We start from the raw sequence: 11,564 nt of genomic DNA, 5'->3' as shown, positions 1-11,564 counted from the left end.
TGGTTGGGACTGGGGAGGGCTAAGGCTGGCTATCAACCCGCCTTTCCCGGATGAAGAAGACATTATGCCAGGAAGGCAAAGGGGAACCCAACCCATCCCTCTCCCTCACTTTTAAATTCCAAATCATTACTATAGAGCTCCCATCTTTTGGCAGGAAGGAAGACAAAGACATTGGTGGTGATGATGGTGGTGGTGATAATGTATATGGTATCAGGTGCTGTGGGATAGCGGGGACAGGTTACATGGAAGAGCTGACATTTAAAACACACCATGTAGAAAATGGTGGCAGCGGGTAGATGACAGGCTTAAGGAATACAGTAAGGAAGTCCATGGAAGTGAGGCAGTGCACAGAGGCTTGGAGACGATTCTAAGAAATTTGGACGTGTTGGTCATGAAGTATTTTGAGGAGGGCAATTCATGACATAACCTTCTTTACAGTTTAAGAGGCCATTCCTGCCAACAGGATGCAGCTGTGTTGCCTGAAACAATAGCCACTAGTCATGGTACCATGTAGACCAAGGGAGATCTTTCCAGATGGGACATGTTTACAAATGTAGGAAGCGGAGGCTGTCTCTGGAAGCCTTTGGGTGGTATTTGTTGAGGGTAGAGCTTTGATGAGTCACCTGAAGGCAAATGTCAGATTGTAGAAAGTCCAGGAGAGAGAGGCTGATGAAGGGGAGACTGCAGGTATAGGGGAGAACTCTCAGAGGGGAGAAGAGGTTTGGGACTGGGAGGCTGGGGCAGGAGGGGCAGCACAGGGCTGAGGGTAGGCAGTGTTAGGCAATGGATGAGGGAGGGAGAGACTGAAGATAGAAAGAGGAGATGATAATGGATGGAGCAAGGCCTAGAGGATAAGTTGGTGCAGGAGACATGTGAAAATGTACCCCCGAGAGCTTTTTATCCATTTTTTCCCAAACCAATATTTAATAGCCACATCTCAGCAAGTCCAGGATCTGACCTTTCCACAGCTCTGTCCGGGTTGGGGTTCCTTTTGATGAGGGAGAGTGAGGGGAGCCCTCAGCCTTGCTCTTGAGAACCACTGCCCTCCTTGGGGGGACTTCAGAGAGCTTTGGGGTTTGGTCCTTCTCTGAGGGCCTGGGGTTTGGAATGATGCACCCTCCTGGGTGTATGAGCCTCCGGAACTGGAGGTCTGCTGGGCAGCCCAGACTCCCTATACTGTGCCACCCACCGCCTCTGCCCAGAGTTCAAGCAGAGAAGCCTTGCACCGCTCCTCAACCCTCAAGCCCGTGCTGGGCTGCAGCGCAGAGCCTTCCGGCAGGGGCGCTGGGGATCCGCAGATGGCCGGCTTCCCTCCAGAGTCCGGATCCTGCGCCCACCTCAGCCTTCTGCGCAGAACTTTTCTTGGTGCGGCCCATCGCCCGAGGTCTTTGGAAACCCACAGACGCCAGGACCCCGCCTCATTCTGGGCTGGACTTTGCCACCAGCTTGGTTTTCCCGCCCAGCCTCCTCAGCTCCCACTTTCCATTTTAGCTCCAGGTGGAAAGCGAGTTCCATAGAGTGGGGACTCCCCGCAACACGGGCTGCCGCCCTCCCCAGGCTGCTCAGATTCCCGGGAGCCTCCTCGCCTCCTCCGTTCCTCCCGGCCGCCCCTGGCACACGTTAGGGGCTCTCCTTCTCTCTCCCCTGTCCCTTTGCAGCCGCTATCTTGCCCTCCAGCCTCCACTTCATCAACTCCCTTTCTCTATATTCCCTTCCCTTCCCTTCTTTTACCTTCACTCCATCTTTCTCCTCCCCCCTCCCCCGTGTTTCCCTCCCTCTAGCTCCATTTCAACCGTCACCCACAAAGGAACTGTACGTGGAATCCCCAAGAGGAAGGGAAGAGCCTGCAGGCCATTAAGTTCTCCAAGCCCCCTCCCTAACTCCTGCTCTTTCTCAGAATAACCCCTCCTCCAGCTCAGTGCATCCCTCTAAAATCGGAGAGCTTCTTGGAGGCATCAGCTGAACTGCAAGTCCCGGGGGTGTATAAACCACCTGGAGGTTGTCCTAGAATTTAGCTTCCCTCTCCCCTGGCCACTCGAACTCTCCTTCCTACAGAGCTTAAAGGGTCCAGCCGCGCTTCTGCGGGGGGCATAGGAGGGCTGAACCCTGTAACTGGCAGCGGACACTGAAAGAACAGGGAGCTCGCTCAGAAACGAATCTAGGCGCCACCTCACAGGGTGGGGTTGGTGGGTGGGGGGAGTGGTGGAAAGCCTGGATCCTCTCTGAGCTTCAAAGGGTCTGGACGAGGGTTTCTTTCCAGCTACCGCTGGGGGGTCCCCTGAAGGAGAGCCTAGGAATGGGCTGGCAAGCCCCTGATGCCACCACTGGAGCCTCCCAGTTCTCTCCCCTCGCCTTCTATAGGCTTAAGGAACAATCAGTTTACATCCACGGGTGGCGGGGGACCAGGGGTGCCTTGGGCGTCAGGGAGAGGAGGGCTGGAGGGCTATCCTGACCGGCCAGCCTTGCTCTCAGTCTCGCCTTTCTGACGACTCACAGGCTCCTAAAAATGCAAACGCAGCCCGTGCGTGATCCGTGATCCGAGCCTGCCCACAGCCCCAGCACACTCATCCCGGCCCCACACCCCATCGCTCACACTCACACATACGCGTGCAAATGCACACGCACGGAGCCGAGGACCTGCGGCATACCCAGACAGCTCAGCTAAGTACCCCCATCCAGGGGCGCCCGCCCGCCTGCCCGCCTCCAGCGCACCACTCTCCTCACCCCGCCCGCCGGCGCGCACGCAAGCGCACAGGAGCACTCTACGCGTCCCCCGCCCAGGCGGGAGGTGCAGGCTGCGAGGGGTGGGGGCCGGGGAGCCGGAGTGGAGTCCCCGGTCCATCCCTCGCTCAGCTTCCTAGTGCTGTCTCCCCACGCGCCAGCTCTGGCTGGGCTCCCCCTTGGCTCCCGAACGGAACAGTTGGCGCTGAAAACACTTTACTCCTCCTCCCCTGAGACCCATTCTGTCCTCCGGGCGTGCCATCTCCCCCCGCCCCCACCCACCCCAACGGGCCGGAAGAGTAACCCCCTAAAAGCAGCAAGAAGCATCTCCCAACTCTTCACCGGGAGCAGGTTGGAGGCTGGATTTCGGAGAGACTGGATTGGGGTCTGTCACCAGCCCCTTCTGGATCTGGCTTGATTTTCATATTTTAAAAGAGGATTTTCTCATTATCGTTGAACACTCCTTTTTACAAAATTTCTGTTGGAGCTCGGTGGGGAAGATTTTGGGGATCTTATTTTAAGGGAGAAAAAAAAGCACCGAAGGGGCGTTTATTATTTTCCCCTGGGTTTGGAATCACCCTCTGGACAAGAGAGCAAGCGATCAAGAGCGAGGAGAGGAGTGGAGAGGACCCAGGAGGCGCGCCAGCCCGAGCCACCTCCTTCCCGGCCGCCCCCTCCCCACTCCCCCGACACACACACTCGCTGGCTGGCTCGCTGGCAGACGCACACCCCGCGCACGGACCCGCATCTCGGCAGGCGCCACACACTTCGCGGCCCGAGCCTCGGCTGCCGCAGCGGGATGGAGTTGGCGCGCACGGAGCGCCCCGCAGGTTGGCCCGGGGCGCCCCTTGCCCGGACTGGGCTCCTGCTCCTGTCGACGTGGGTCCTAGCCGGTGCCGAGATCACTTGGGGAGCTACAGGCGGTCCTGGGCGCCCTGCGGCCCCGGTTTCGAGGCACCCGGCTCTGCTGCCTCTCTTGCCGCGGGCAGTGGCAAGCCAGTGGCCGGAGCAACTGGCGACAGCACGGAGAGGCGCCGCGCTCGGGCGCCGGCCCGGACCAGAGCCGATGCCCCAGGCAGCCGGCGGTAGTGGAGGAAATAAGCAGGAAGATGCTGGGGGGCTGTCGCCGGCAGGTGCATGGTGGGGACAGGGCATCCCGGCTCCTAGCAAACCTGGCGGCTCGAGGAGGAGTCGCCGAGCGCAGCCCCCCAGTGCCCTGGAACGCGGGGACTCCCGGGCCACTGCTTTGTCCGATGGTTCCAAAGGAAGCCGTCCTCTGGCCACGGGGCTCCGGGAGGAGGCAAAGGCTTCGCGGGCTGGGGGCGCGGCGGCCGAAGAGCTCAGGCTGCCCAGCACCTCCTTCGCGCTGACCGGGGATTCGGCCCACAACCAAGCCATGGTGCACTGGTCAGGACACAACAGCAGCGTGAGTACCCACCGCGGGCAGGGGATCCCACTGCCTCCCCGCAGCAAGGGAGCATGGGGGGCAGGAACAAGGAACAGTTATTCGAGGGTCGGGCTGGGTAGCACCTTGACTTTTAGAACAGGTTGACCTAGCTTCCCCCACGCCCCCAACAGGTTAGTGGAGTTTGTTGGAAGATGGTGTGTGTGTTTGTTTATTGGTGACCCTAGGATTGGGGCAGCCTGGAGGGGAGGGGAGGATGAAGGAGCTTCAAGATGAGCAGAGGAGGGATCTGTAGTCGATGATCTGTAGTTCTGGTGTACTCGGCTTGGAGTTTTCCAGTTGGGCGATTGAATCCGTAGTGAGGACACTGACTGATTTGGGATGGGAGCCGCTGGACAGACTGACAGAGTCTAGCGACAGCCAGGGCTTCCTTCCCCTTTCTCGTCTCCAATCACTCGGAAGGGAACCCGGGAGATGCAGGCCACTCAGACCCCTTACTCCTGCCCGCCTTAGGGTCTCAGCTCTCTGCTCCCGGCCACTTTCTCCCATCCCTGGCGGGAAACAGGGCCATGCCGACCCCAGCCTGGCCTCCAGGTGACACTGATCCTCCCCCGCCTCGCCCCCGCCCCAACCTGGGCAGCAGCCCTGGAATGCTACAGGAGAGGCAGCAAAAAAGTTTAAAGCGTGAAGTGAAATTCAGCACCCATTCCCCTCACACATGCACAAGCACACACAAGTCGCTGAGCAAAAAACAAAAACAAAAAAACTCGCCTGGGCCGAGTCGTCCTGCACTACATACAATCCGCTCCCGAGTGGAGATGGGTCCTCTGTGCTTCCAGCACACCTTTCCACCTCTACTCTGTGGCCAGGTTCCCCGGGAAGCGGCTGTATCGAGAGGTGGCGCCCTCGAGTCCACTCCTGTGGCTCTGAGCTCTGGATCCAGCGCTGGGCTCCGGCCCCGTCTGCCCCAGCAGCCGCTGCAGCCCGCAGCAGAGCGGGCCCAGAGAGTCCCTCCGCACCCAACTCGCCTGCACCCAGCGCGGTGCAGCCAAGCCCAGGAACAGCTGGGAATGGGCTCTCCGGGCGGAGAGGAACTGCCTCCCATGATTTACCCCACTCCCCTCACTTCCGTTGTCCCCACTTCAGCCAGTCTCACAAAAATCCTTTTCTCTTCTCTGGCTCTCCGGATCGCATGGGACCCTGGCGTTGGGCAGGAGGATGATGGATGTCTGCACAGGCAGCTTGGGGGAACTCATTGGATGGGAAAGCGCCGCCCTCCTCTCTTTGTATGTCTCTTCATGACTGGCATTAAAGATTTCCCTGCGAAAATTTCATCTTATTTTAACGGGCCTGGTTGGGGGTGGTATGGGCGGGGGAGAAGCGAATAACAGGAAAGCTAGGAGCGTAGCACATAGGCAATCCTGAGTACAGATTCCCTGGTTCTTAATGACACACAGCGCTGGTAGCCCAGCCTGGGGAAAGGGTGCTGGGTGGGAAGGACTTGGGCTGTCCAGATCCTTGGCAGCCAGCACAGCGCGGCTGCTTCATCTGCCCCTAGCAAATACCCCATAGCTTTGGAGTGGGCAGCTGTGGATGTGGGGAGCGGGCAACATGTGCCTTTGCAGGGATGGGTGATTGAAGACTTACAAGTTCCCAGAGGAGTGTGCATGTGTGCATGTGTGTGTGTGTGTGTGTGTGTGTGTGTGTGTGTGTATATTCCTTCCTGGGTGAGGAGGAGGGACAGGATATCCTGAAATAAATGCGTCCTTGAAGGAAGAGGCGATGTCCTCATGTACCTGTGACTTTATCATGAATTACAGAAACATTAAACTCTTCCTGAAGAGTTTTCTTATACCTCTGCTTTTATTTTAAGGATCTGTGTGTGTGTGTGTGTGTGTGTGTGTGTGTGTTGACAAAGCCTTTGAAGATGGGACTTTAGAGAATAGTACTTGCTTTTTGTAAATAGTAGTTAAATGAGCATAGCCTTCTCTGCCCATCTTGTGTGCCCGTGCACAGCAGAAGAAGTGAGGGGGCATGTCTTGCCCAATGTTCCCCAAGGAAATGGGTCTTCAGTTAAAAGAGGGCCAGTGGGGTCTGGGGAGTGGACAAGTTGGCCTTGGAGTCTTTAGTAACAGTGATGAGGTTTGGACAATCCACAGATAGTGCCCCAGGGGTTTATTGGTTGTGCTGGTGGCACGTCTTACCGTTTAAGCAAAAGACAAGGTAGCATAGCTGGTGCAGGGATCCCATGGTATCCTCTTTCTCTGGTCCAGAGAAGGACTGTCTCTTGAGCTCCTGGGCTGGACCTGCCTCTTTTGACCACGCTTTGCAGGCAATACCAGTGAGAAAGGCTTTGCTGAGTATTGGGCCCTGATGCTCTGAGAGAATATGGGGAAACATTAACGTGACTCTGTCTTTTAGAGACTTAAAAAAAAACAACCCCTTGGGAGAGTAATTGGGAAACCATTTTCTACTACCTTACCCAGTTGGTTTCTCTCTCCCCTCTCCCTGTCCCGAGGGAGTGAAAGAAGGTGCTCTAGATAAAATTCAGGTGAAGAATGATGGGGTTGATGGATCTTCTGAAAGGTCAAAGTGGAGAGAGATGGCCCCAAGGCAGAAAATTTGGGTCCTACCAAGGCTCTTTTGACATGAAAAGAGAATTCCATCTTCTCTTCTGGCTTCAAAAGTGTTAAACACGTACTGCTCTGGGGAGGCACCAGGCTAACATGTTCTCCTTGCAAGTGCCTTTGGTGGACCTTGTTACTTGACATGAGTTACTTTTTAGGAACTTTTCAGTCATCTCATATAACTGGAAATTGAACTCCACTCTGACAGTTTGCAGTCAGACATGCAGAGTGGACATGCAAGACAAGGACCTCCACCCCACCTCATGTGTCCAGCATGTACCCAGGGGCTCAGTGGGCAGAGGGATATCCTTGTCCCAGGCTTGGAACATGTATTCACTTTGGTCCCAAGAGTGGTGAGGGATGACAAGGGGGCCAAGGAGGAGGTGCCCAGCAGGCTTGAGCCATAGTGCATTAGGAAGGGATGAAGTCTAGGTGTCCTCCCCACGCCCCCTCCTGGTTCCCCACTGATTGTTCTTGCCCTGCCAGGTGTTCTGGGGGAGAGATAAGTGGACTTGAACTTGGAACCTGAGTGATTTGCCATTCATTCTCTCTGGTTATCTCCAGCTGGGATCCTGGTGATAAATGGGTTAGAGAATGTTCCACAAACATCCAGAGAGAGACCAGTCCCCATGGTTTCCAGGGGAACAGAAAACCATCATTCTGCCCTTCTCCCACAAAGGAAGGAAGATACCCCCCTGCTTGGTCAGTGAGTTGGCAAATGGCTGTGGAGAGTTGTGAAGGCAACAGCCCACGTTCCATGCCCCCTCCTCCCTGGAGTAATCATTGGGGGGGATTTCCATTCCTGATATTGAGGTGGAAGAGCTGCCCCTCTTTAGATGGATCCCCATTCCTTTCCAGCAGCTCACTCCCAGAGCATGGATTTGCAGGCTGCTGCCCCTGCAGTGTATCTGGTCGGAACGACTTGCCAGATAGTTTTCAGTTAATGTGCCCAACACTGCAGCTTGGTGAAGAGAAATGAGAGATGCTGGCAATTCCAGGTTCCTATCAGACCACCCTTCCCTGAGCATGCTAGCAGGTGGGGACACACGGATTCTCCCAGTTGGGATTTCATACCCTTAACTAATTCAGCTGAACTGTGCTCTAAAATATTTACTCCTAATGTGCAAAATAGTGACAGATTTGATCTGATTAATTGTATTCCACTCACTGGAGCATCTAATTGTGGCTCCCAAACAGATTTTTCAGATAGCTTTTGGCTGGATTGTCTAGCCTTCATTGTCTGTGCTCACAGTCCCCATGTCATAATTTCTTAATGCATTTTGCCTTCTCAGAGGCTTAATAAAGAAACCTGCCACAGAAGCTGTTCTTCGAGGGTCTGCCAAAAAGAATCTGTTTTTAATTAATATTACAGGGGAGCCATCACAGTGGAGATGTAGCTGGGAAAGGCAGAAAGCACTAATTGCTCCTGGTCACTGTTGGCCTGGGGGAGGGGATAAGAGGAAAGGGTTGACACAGGCTATTTGTCTGCTCTGTGCTTCCTCTGATGTCTGGGTTACAGAGTGTTATTTGCTTCTCAGATCCTGCAGTGATTTCCAAGGTGAGCAGAAGTTGCAAACTCCGTAATTGGGAGGCCTGATTGAATGATTGCAGAAATGTAGTAGTTGGAGCTTGCTTTGGAGTTGACAAGAAAGGAATGCCAGGAAGTGGCTTCTCCAATGGGATTTCAAGGAAGGGGGGTTGTGGCTCCAGTGGCAAGAAGGCTCAGGGAGCAGAAGGGAGAACTGCTTTTCCCTGGGGCTGTGTATATCTACATTGCAACGGAAGGAATTTAGAAACTGGAAGGAGCTGAGAGGTGCAGCATAGCCAGACAGGCTGAGAAGGAAGATGTGTCTGAAGGCCAGGGCTTTATCCAAGGCTAGGTGTACCTGAGGCCTGGTGCTTTGACTCACCTGTTGATCTCCTGCTTCCTTTGGTTCTTGGCTGGCTTGAGACACTTCCTGCATAGGGAAAAATGCCAAAGGATGATTTTTTTAGCAAGTTTGGGAGAAAACAGACCTTGTGGAGGAGGAGATGGAAAATAGAATGCTAGTGCCTGGTGGGTCATTTTGAGTCATCAGATCTGGCACTATGGGGTGGATGGAATTTGGCTGACCATCCTTATCCTCCTTTGAACTGGTGGGAGACTGACTTTGTTGGCAGTGAGTAGAGATAAGAGAGCTCTGCCTTACATGGGGTAGGTACTCAGTCATGTTGGACCATGTGGGTAAAGGAGGATAGTCCCACATCTCATTTAACAGAGGCTACAAAGGAATTGGAAATTCTTATCCTTTGGGATATCAATGATTTCTTTCTCAGTCGCTTCTAACTTGACAGCTGTTATCACCAGGAGTATTTCAAGCAGTGTCCACATTCAAGCTTGAGTACCTTTAACCTTTAGATTCAAATCCAAAGTCCCTTAGCTTGGCATTCAGGGCCCCTCACTGTGTATATTCTTGGTCTCTTTCTCCAGCTTTTATATTTGACTCCTTCACTCTAGCTAACCCTTCATTGTGCCAAGCCTCCTCTGGACTCCAAGCCTTAGCTCTTGAGTCTCCCTCTATTGTTATTCATAGCATTGTTAGAGATTCAAACACAGCACCTCTATGGAACCTTCCTTAGAGGCATTTATTTCCCCTTTTCCTAAGTAGTATAGAATTTATTGACTGCCTTAGCCACGGGGGTGGGGAGAGGTGGTTGGGCAGTCTAACACCATCTCTTTTTTAAAAAAATTCATTATTGTTTAAAGTATTACATATGTCTCCTTTTTTCCCCATTGACCTCTCCCTGGCCACTCCCACCCCCCAGCACATGCCCTTACCCCCCTAGTGTCTGTGTCCATTGGTTATGCTTATATGCATGCATACAAGTCCTTTGGTTGATCTCTTACCATCCCTCCCTTCCTACCTTCCCTCTGAAGTTTGATGGTCTGTTCAAGCTTTCTCTGTCTCTGGATCTATTTTTGTTCATCATTTTATGTTGTTTATTATATTCCACAAATGAGTGAGATCATGTCATATTTATCTTTCCCCAACTGGCTTATTTCGCTTAGCATAATAATCTCCATGTCCATCCATGCTGTTGTGAATTGTAAGAGCCCTTTCTTTTTTATAGCAGCATAGTATTCCATTGTGTAGATGTACCATAGTTTTTTAATCCACTCATCTTCGGATGGGCACTAACACCGTCTCTTAATAGCATTGAGTTTATACTTATCATTCATGTATGAATTTTAACATAAGATTTAGAGGCATCTCTATCCCATTTAGTAAGATAGAAATAGGGACTGGTCAGCAGCCTTGGCTTCTTTCTTATGTACTCCAGAGATTAGATAGTCTCATATAAGATATTCAACCCTTCGCTAAGTATTTCCTCTGTGTGTGCCAGTGGTCTGGACACAGGGGCTGGTAGGAGTGTGATGGAGGGAGAAGACAAACAAAGACAAGGCAATGTTTGCCTTAGGTCCTTCCAATATGCTTTGGAAATGAGACTGCTCTTGTATAAAGTAACATATGACAACAAGACAGATGCCATGGGGTGATATGTGGTCAATTGTCAAGTGACCATTTTAGGCTATGAGTTCAGAGGAGAGAGGATCACTGTGGGAGATACTACAGGCATCCTAGACTCACAGAATGTCAAGGCTGGACATGCACTTAGAAATTGTCTTCATCAAATCACTCCACACAGAGATGAGGGATATGAGGCTCAGATAGGAACATGGCATGAACTCCCTACTGGTCTTCCTCTTTGTGTTGCTGTCCTCTACTCACTCCCAGTTTTCTCCTTTCTACTTGGGTTTATAGACCATTTTCCTGACAAGAGTAGTTACGCAATTATTTTTCACTCAGGTGAGATATGATGCCCATTTTATAGGTAGGATAGACTGGGGCCTAAGATGAGTATGCATGAAGTTAGCCAGAGAGGCTTAGAAATAGATTCTCCCTCCTGTTCCCGGGCTGTGTGCTAGGGCCCCCCTGTCCACCCACCCTGGCCCACCCGCCGCCGTGGCTGTAGACAATAAATACCAAGCTTGTTAATGTTGGACAATCTGTATCTTCGTAATGGTTGTTAATAGGGGCCTCTTGTGAGTCACCTCATTATTTGCGTTAGTGAGCAAACCAAACCTGGTTGCATCATCAGGAACATTTTGCTCATTTATTTTGATCAGGGTAGTTTGGGTTTAATTATTTATAGAAATGCTGTTTTTTATAGTACATTAATGTGCAATAGTAAATTCAAAAAAACTAATGGTGTCTAAGAGCTTAAGGGTTGCACGAATAGCTCTCTACTATTAACTCATTGATGGTGAGCAGAGGAAACCATCCCTACTGGGCTGAGATGAGAGGGACCCGGTGCAGGGTGGTACCAGTTATGCAGGGCTGTTGGTCAGTATAACTGTGCCCAGTTACTTGGCACACACTGGTAGAGAACCTAGTTTAGGGGAAGAGCTGGAAATAGAGTTAAATAGAATAATCAAGGATCCTATTAGGTTGTGGATTTGGGATTCTTAAGCCTCAGTATGATGGATGACTTCTGGTGAATTCATACTTGTGGAGGGTTCTCAGCATGCACGCAGTCCTCTTCAGGATTGATTAGGAACAGACATTTACTAGGAACTTGAAACAAGACCATCTGGTAAACAGGAACATGGGTCCTGGAGCCAGCTGCCTGAGTTCGAATGCTACCTCTGTCTTTTTTTTTTTTTTTAAATATGTTTTTATTGACTTTAGAGAGAGAGGAAGGGAGAGGGATAGAGAGACAGAAACATTGATGAGAGAGAAACATTGTTGAGAAACTGCCTTCTGCATGCC

The 11,564-nt window shown here is 52.2% G+C and overlaps 1 protein-coding gene across 1 annotated transcript in view; it reads left to right on the top strand.

Moving 5' to 3' along the window:
• Window positions 1–3,061: 3,061 nt before the first annotated feature.
• The window catches only part of SORCS3 (sortilin related VPS10 domain containing receptor 3), a 552,458-nt gene continuing 543,955 nt past the window's right edge, over window positions 3,062–11,564 (top strand). Inside the window, exon 1 of the mRNA XM_080641763.1 lies at window positions 3,062–4,147. Within this exon, the coding sequence (XP_080497889.1) occupies window positions 3,521–4,147 (627 nt within the window). The 5' untranslated portion in view covers window positions 3,062–3,520. The remainder of the gene's footprint in view (window positions 4,148–11,564) is intronic.

This window comes from Plecotus auritus, assembly GCF_963455305.1.
Source record: "Plecotus auritus genome assembly, chromosome: 9".
NCBI classification, from domain to species: domain Eukaryota; kingdom Metazoa; phylum Chordata; class Mammalia; order Chiroptera; family Vespertilionidae; genus Plecotus; species Plecotus auritus.
This window is presented reverse-complemented; position numbering and strand designations above follow the sequence as displayed.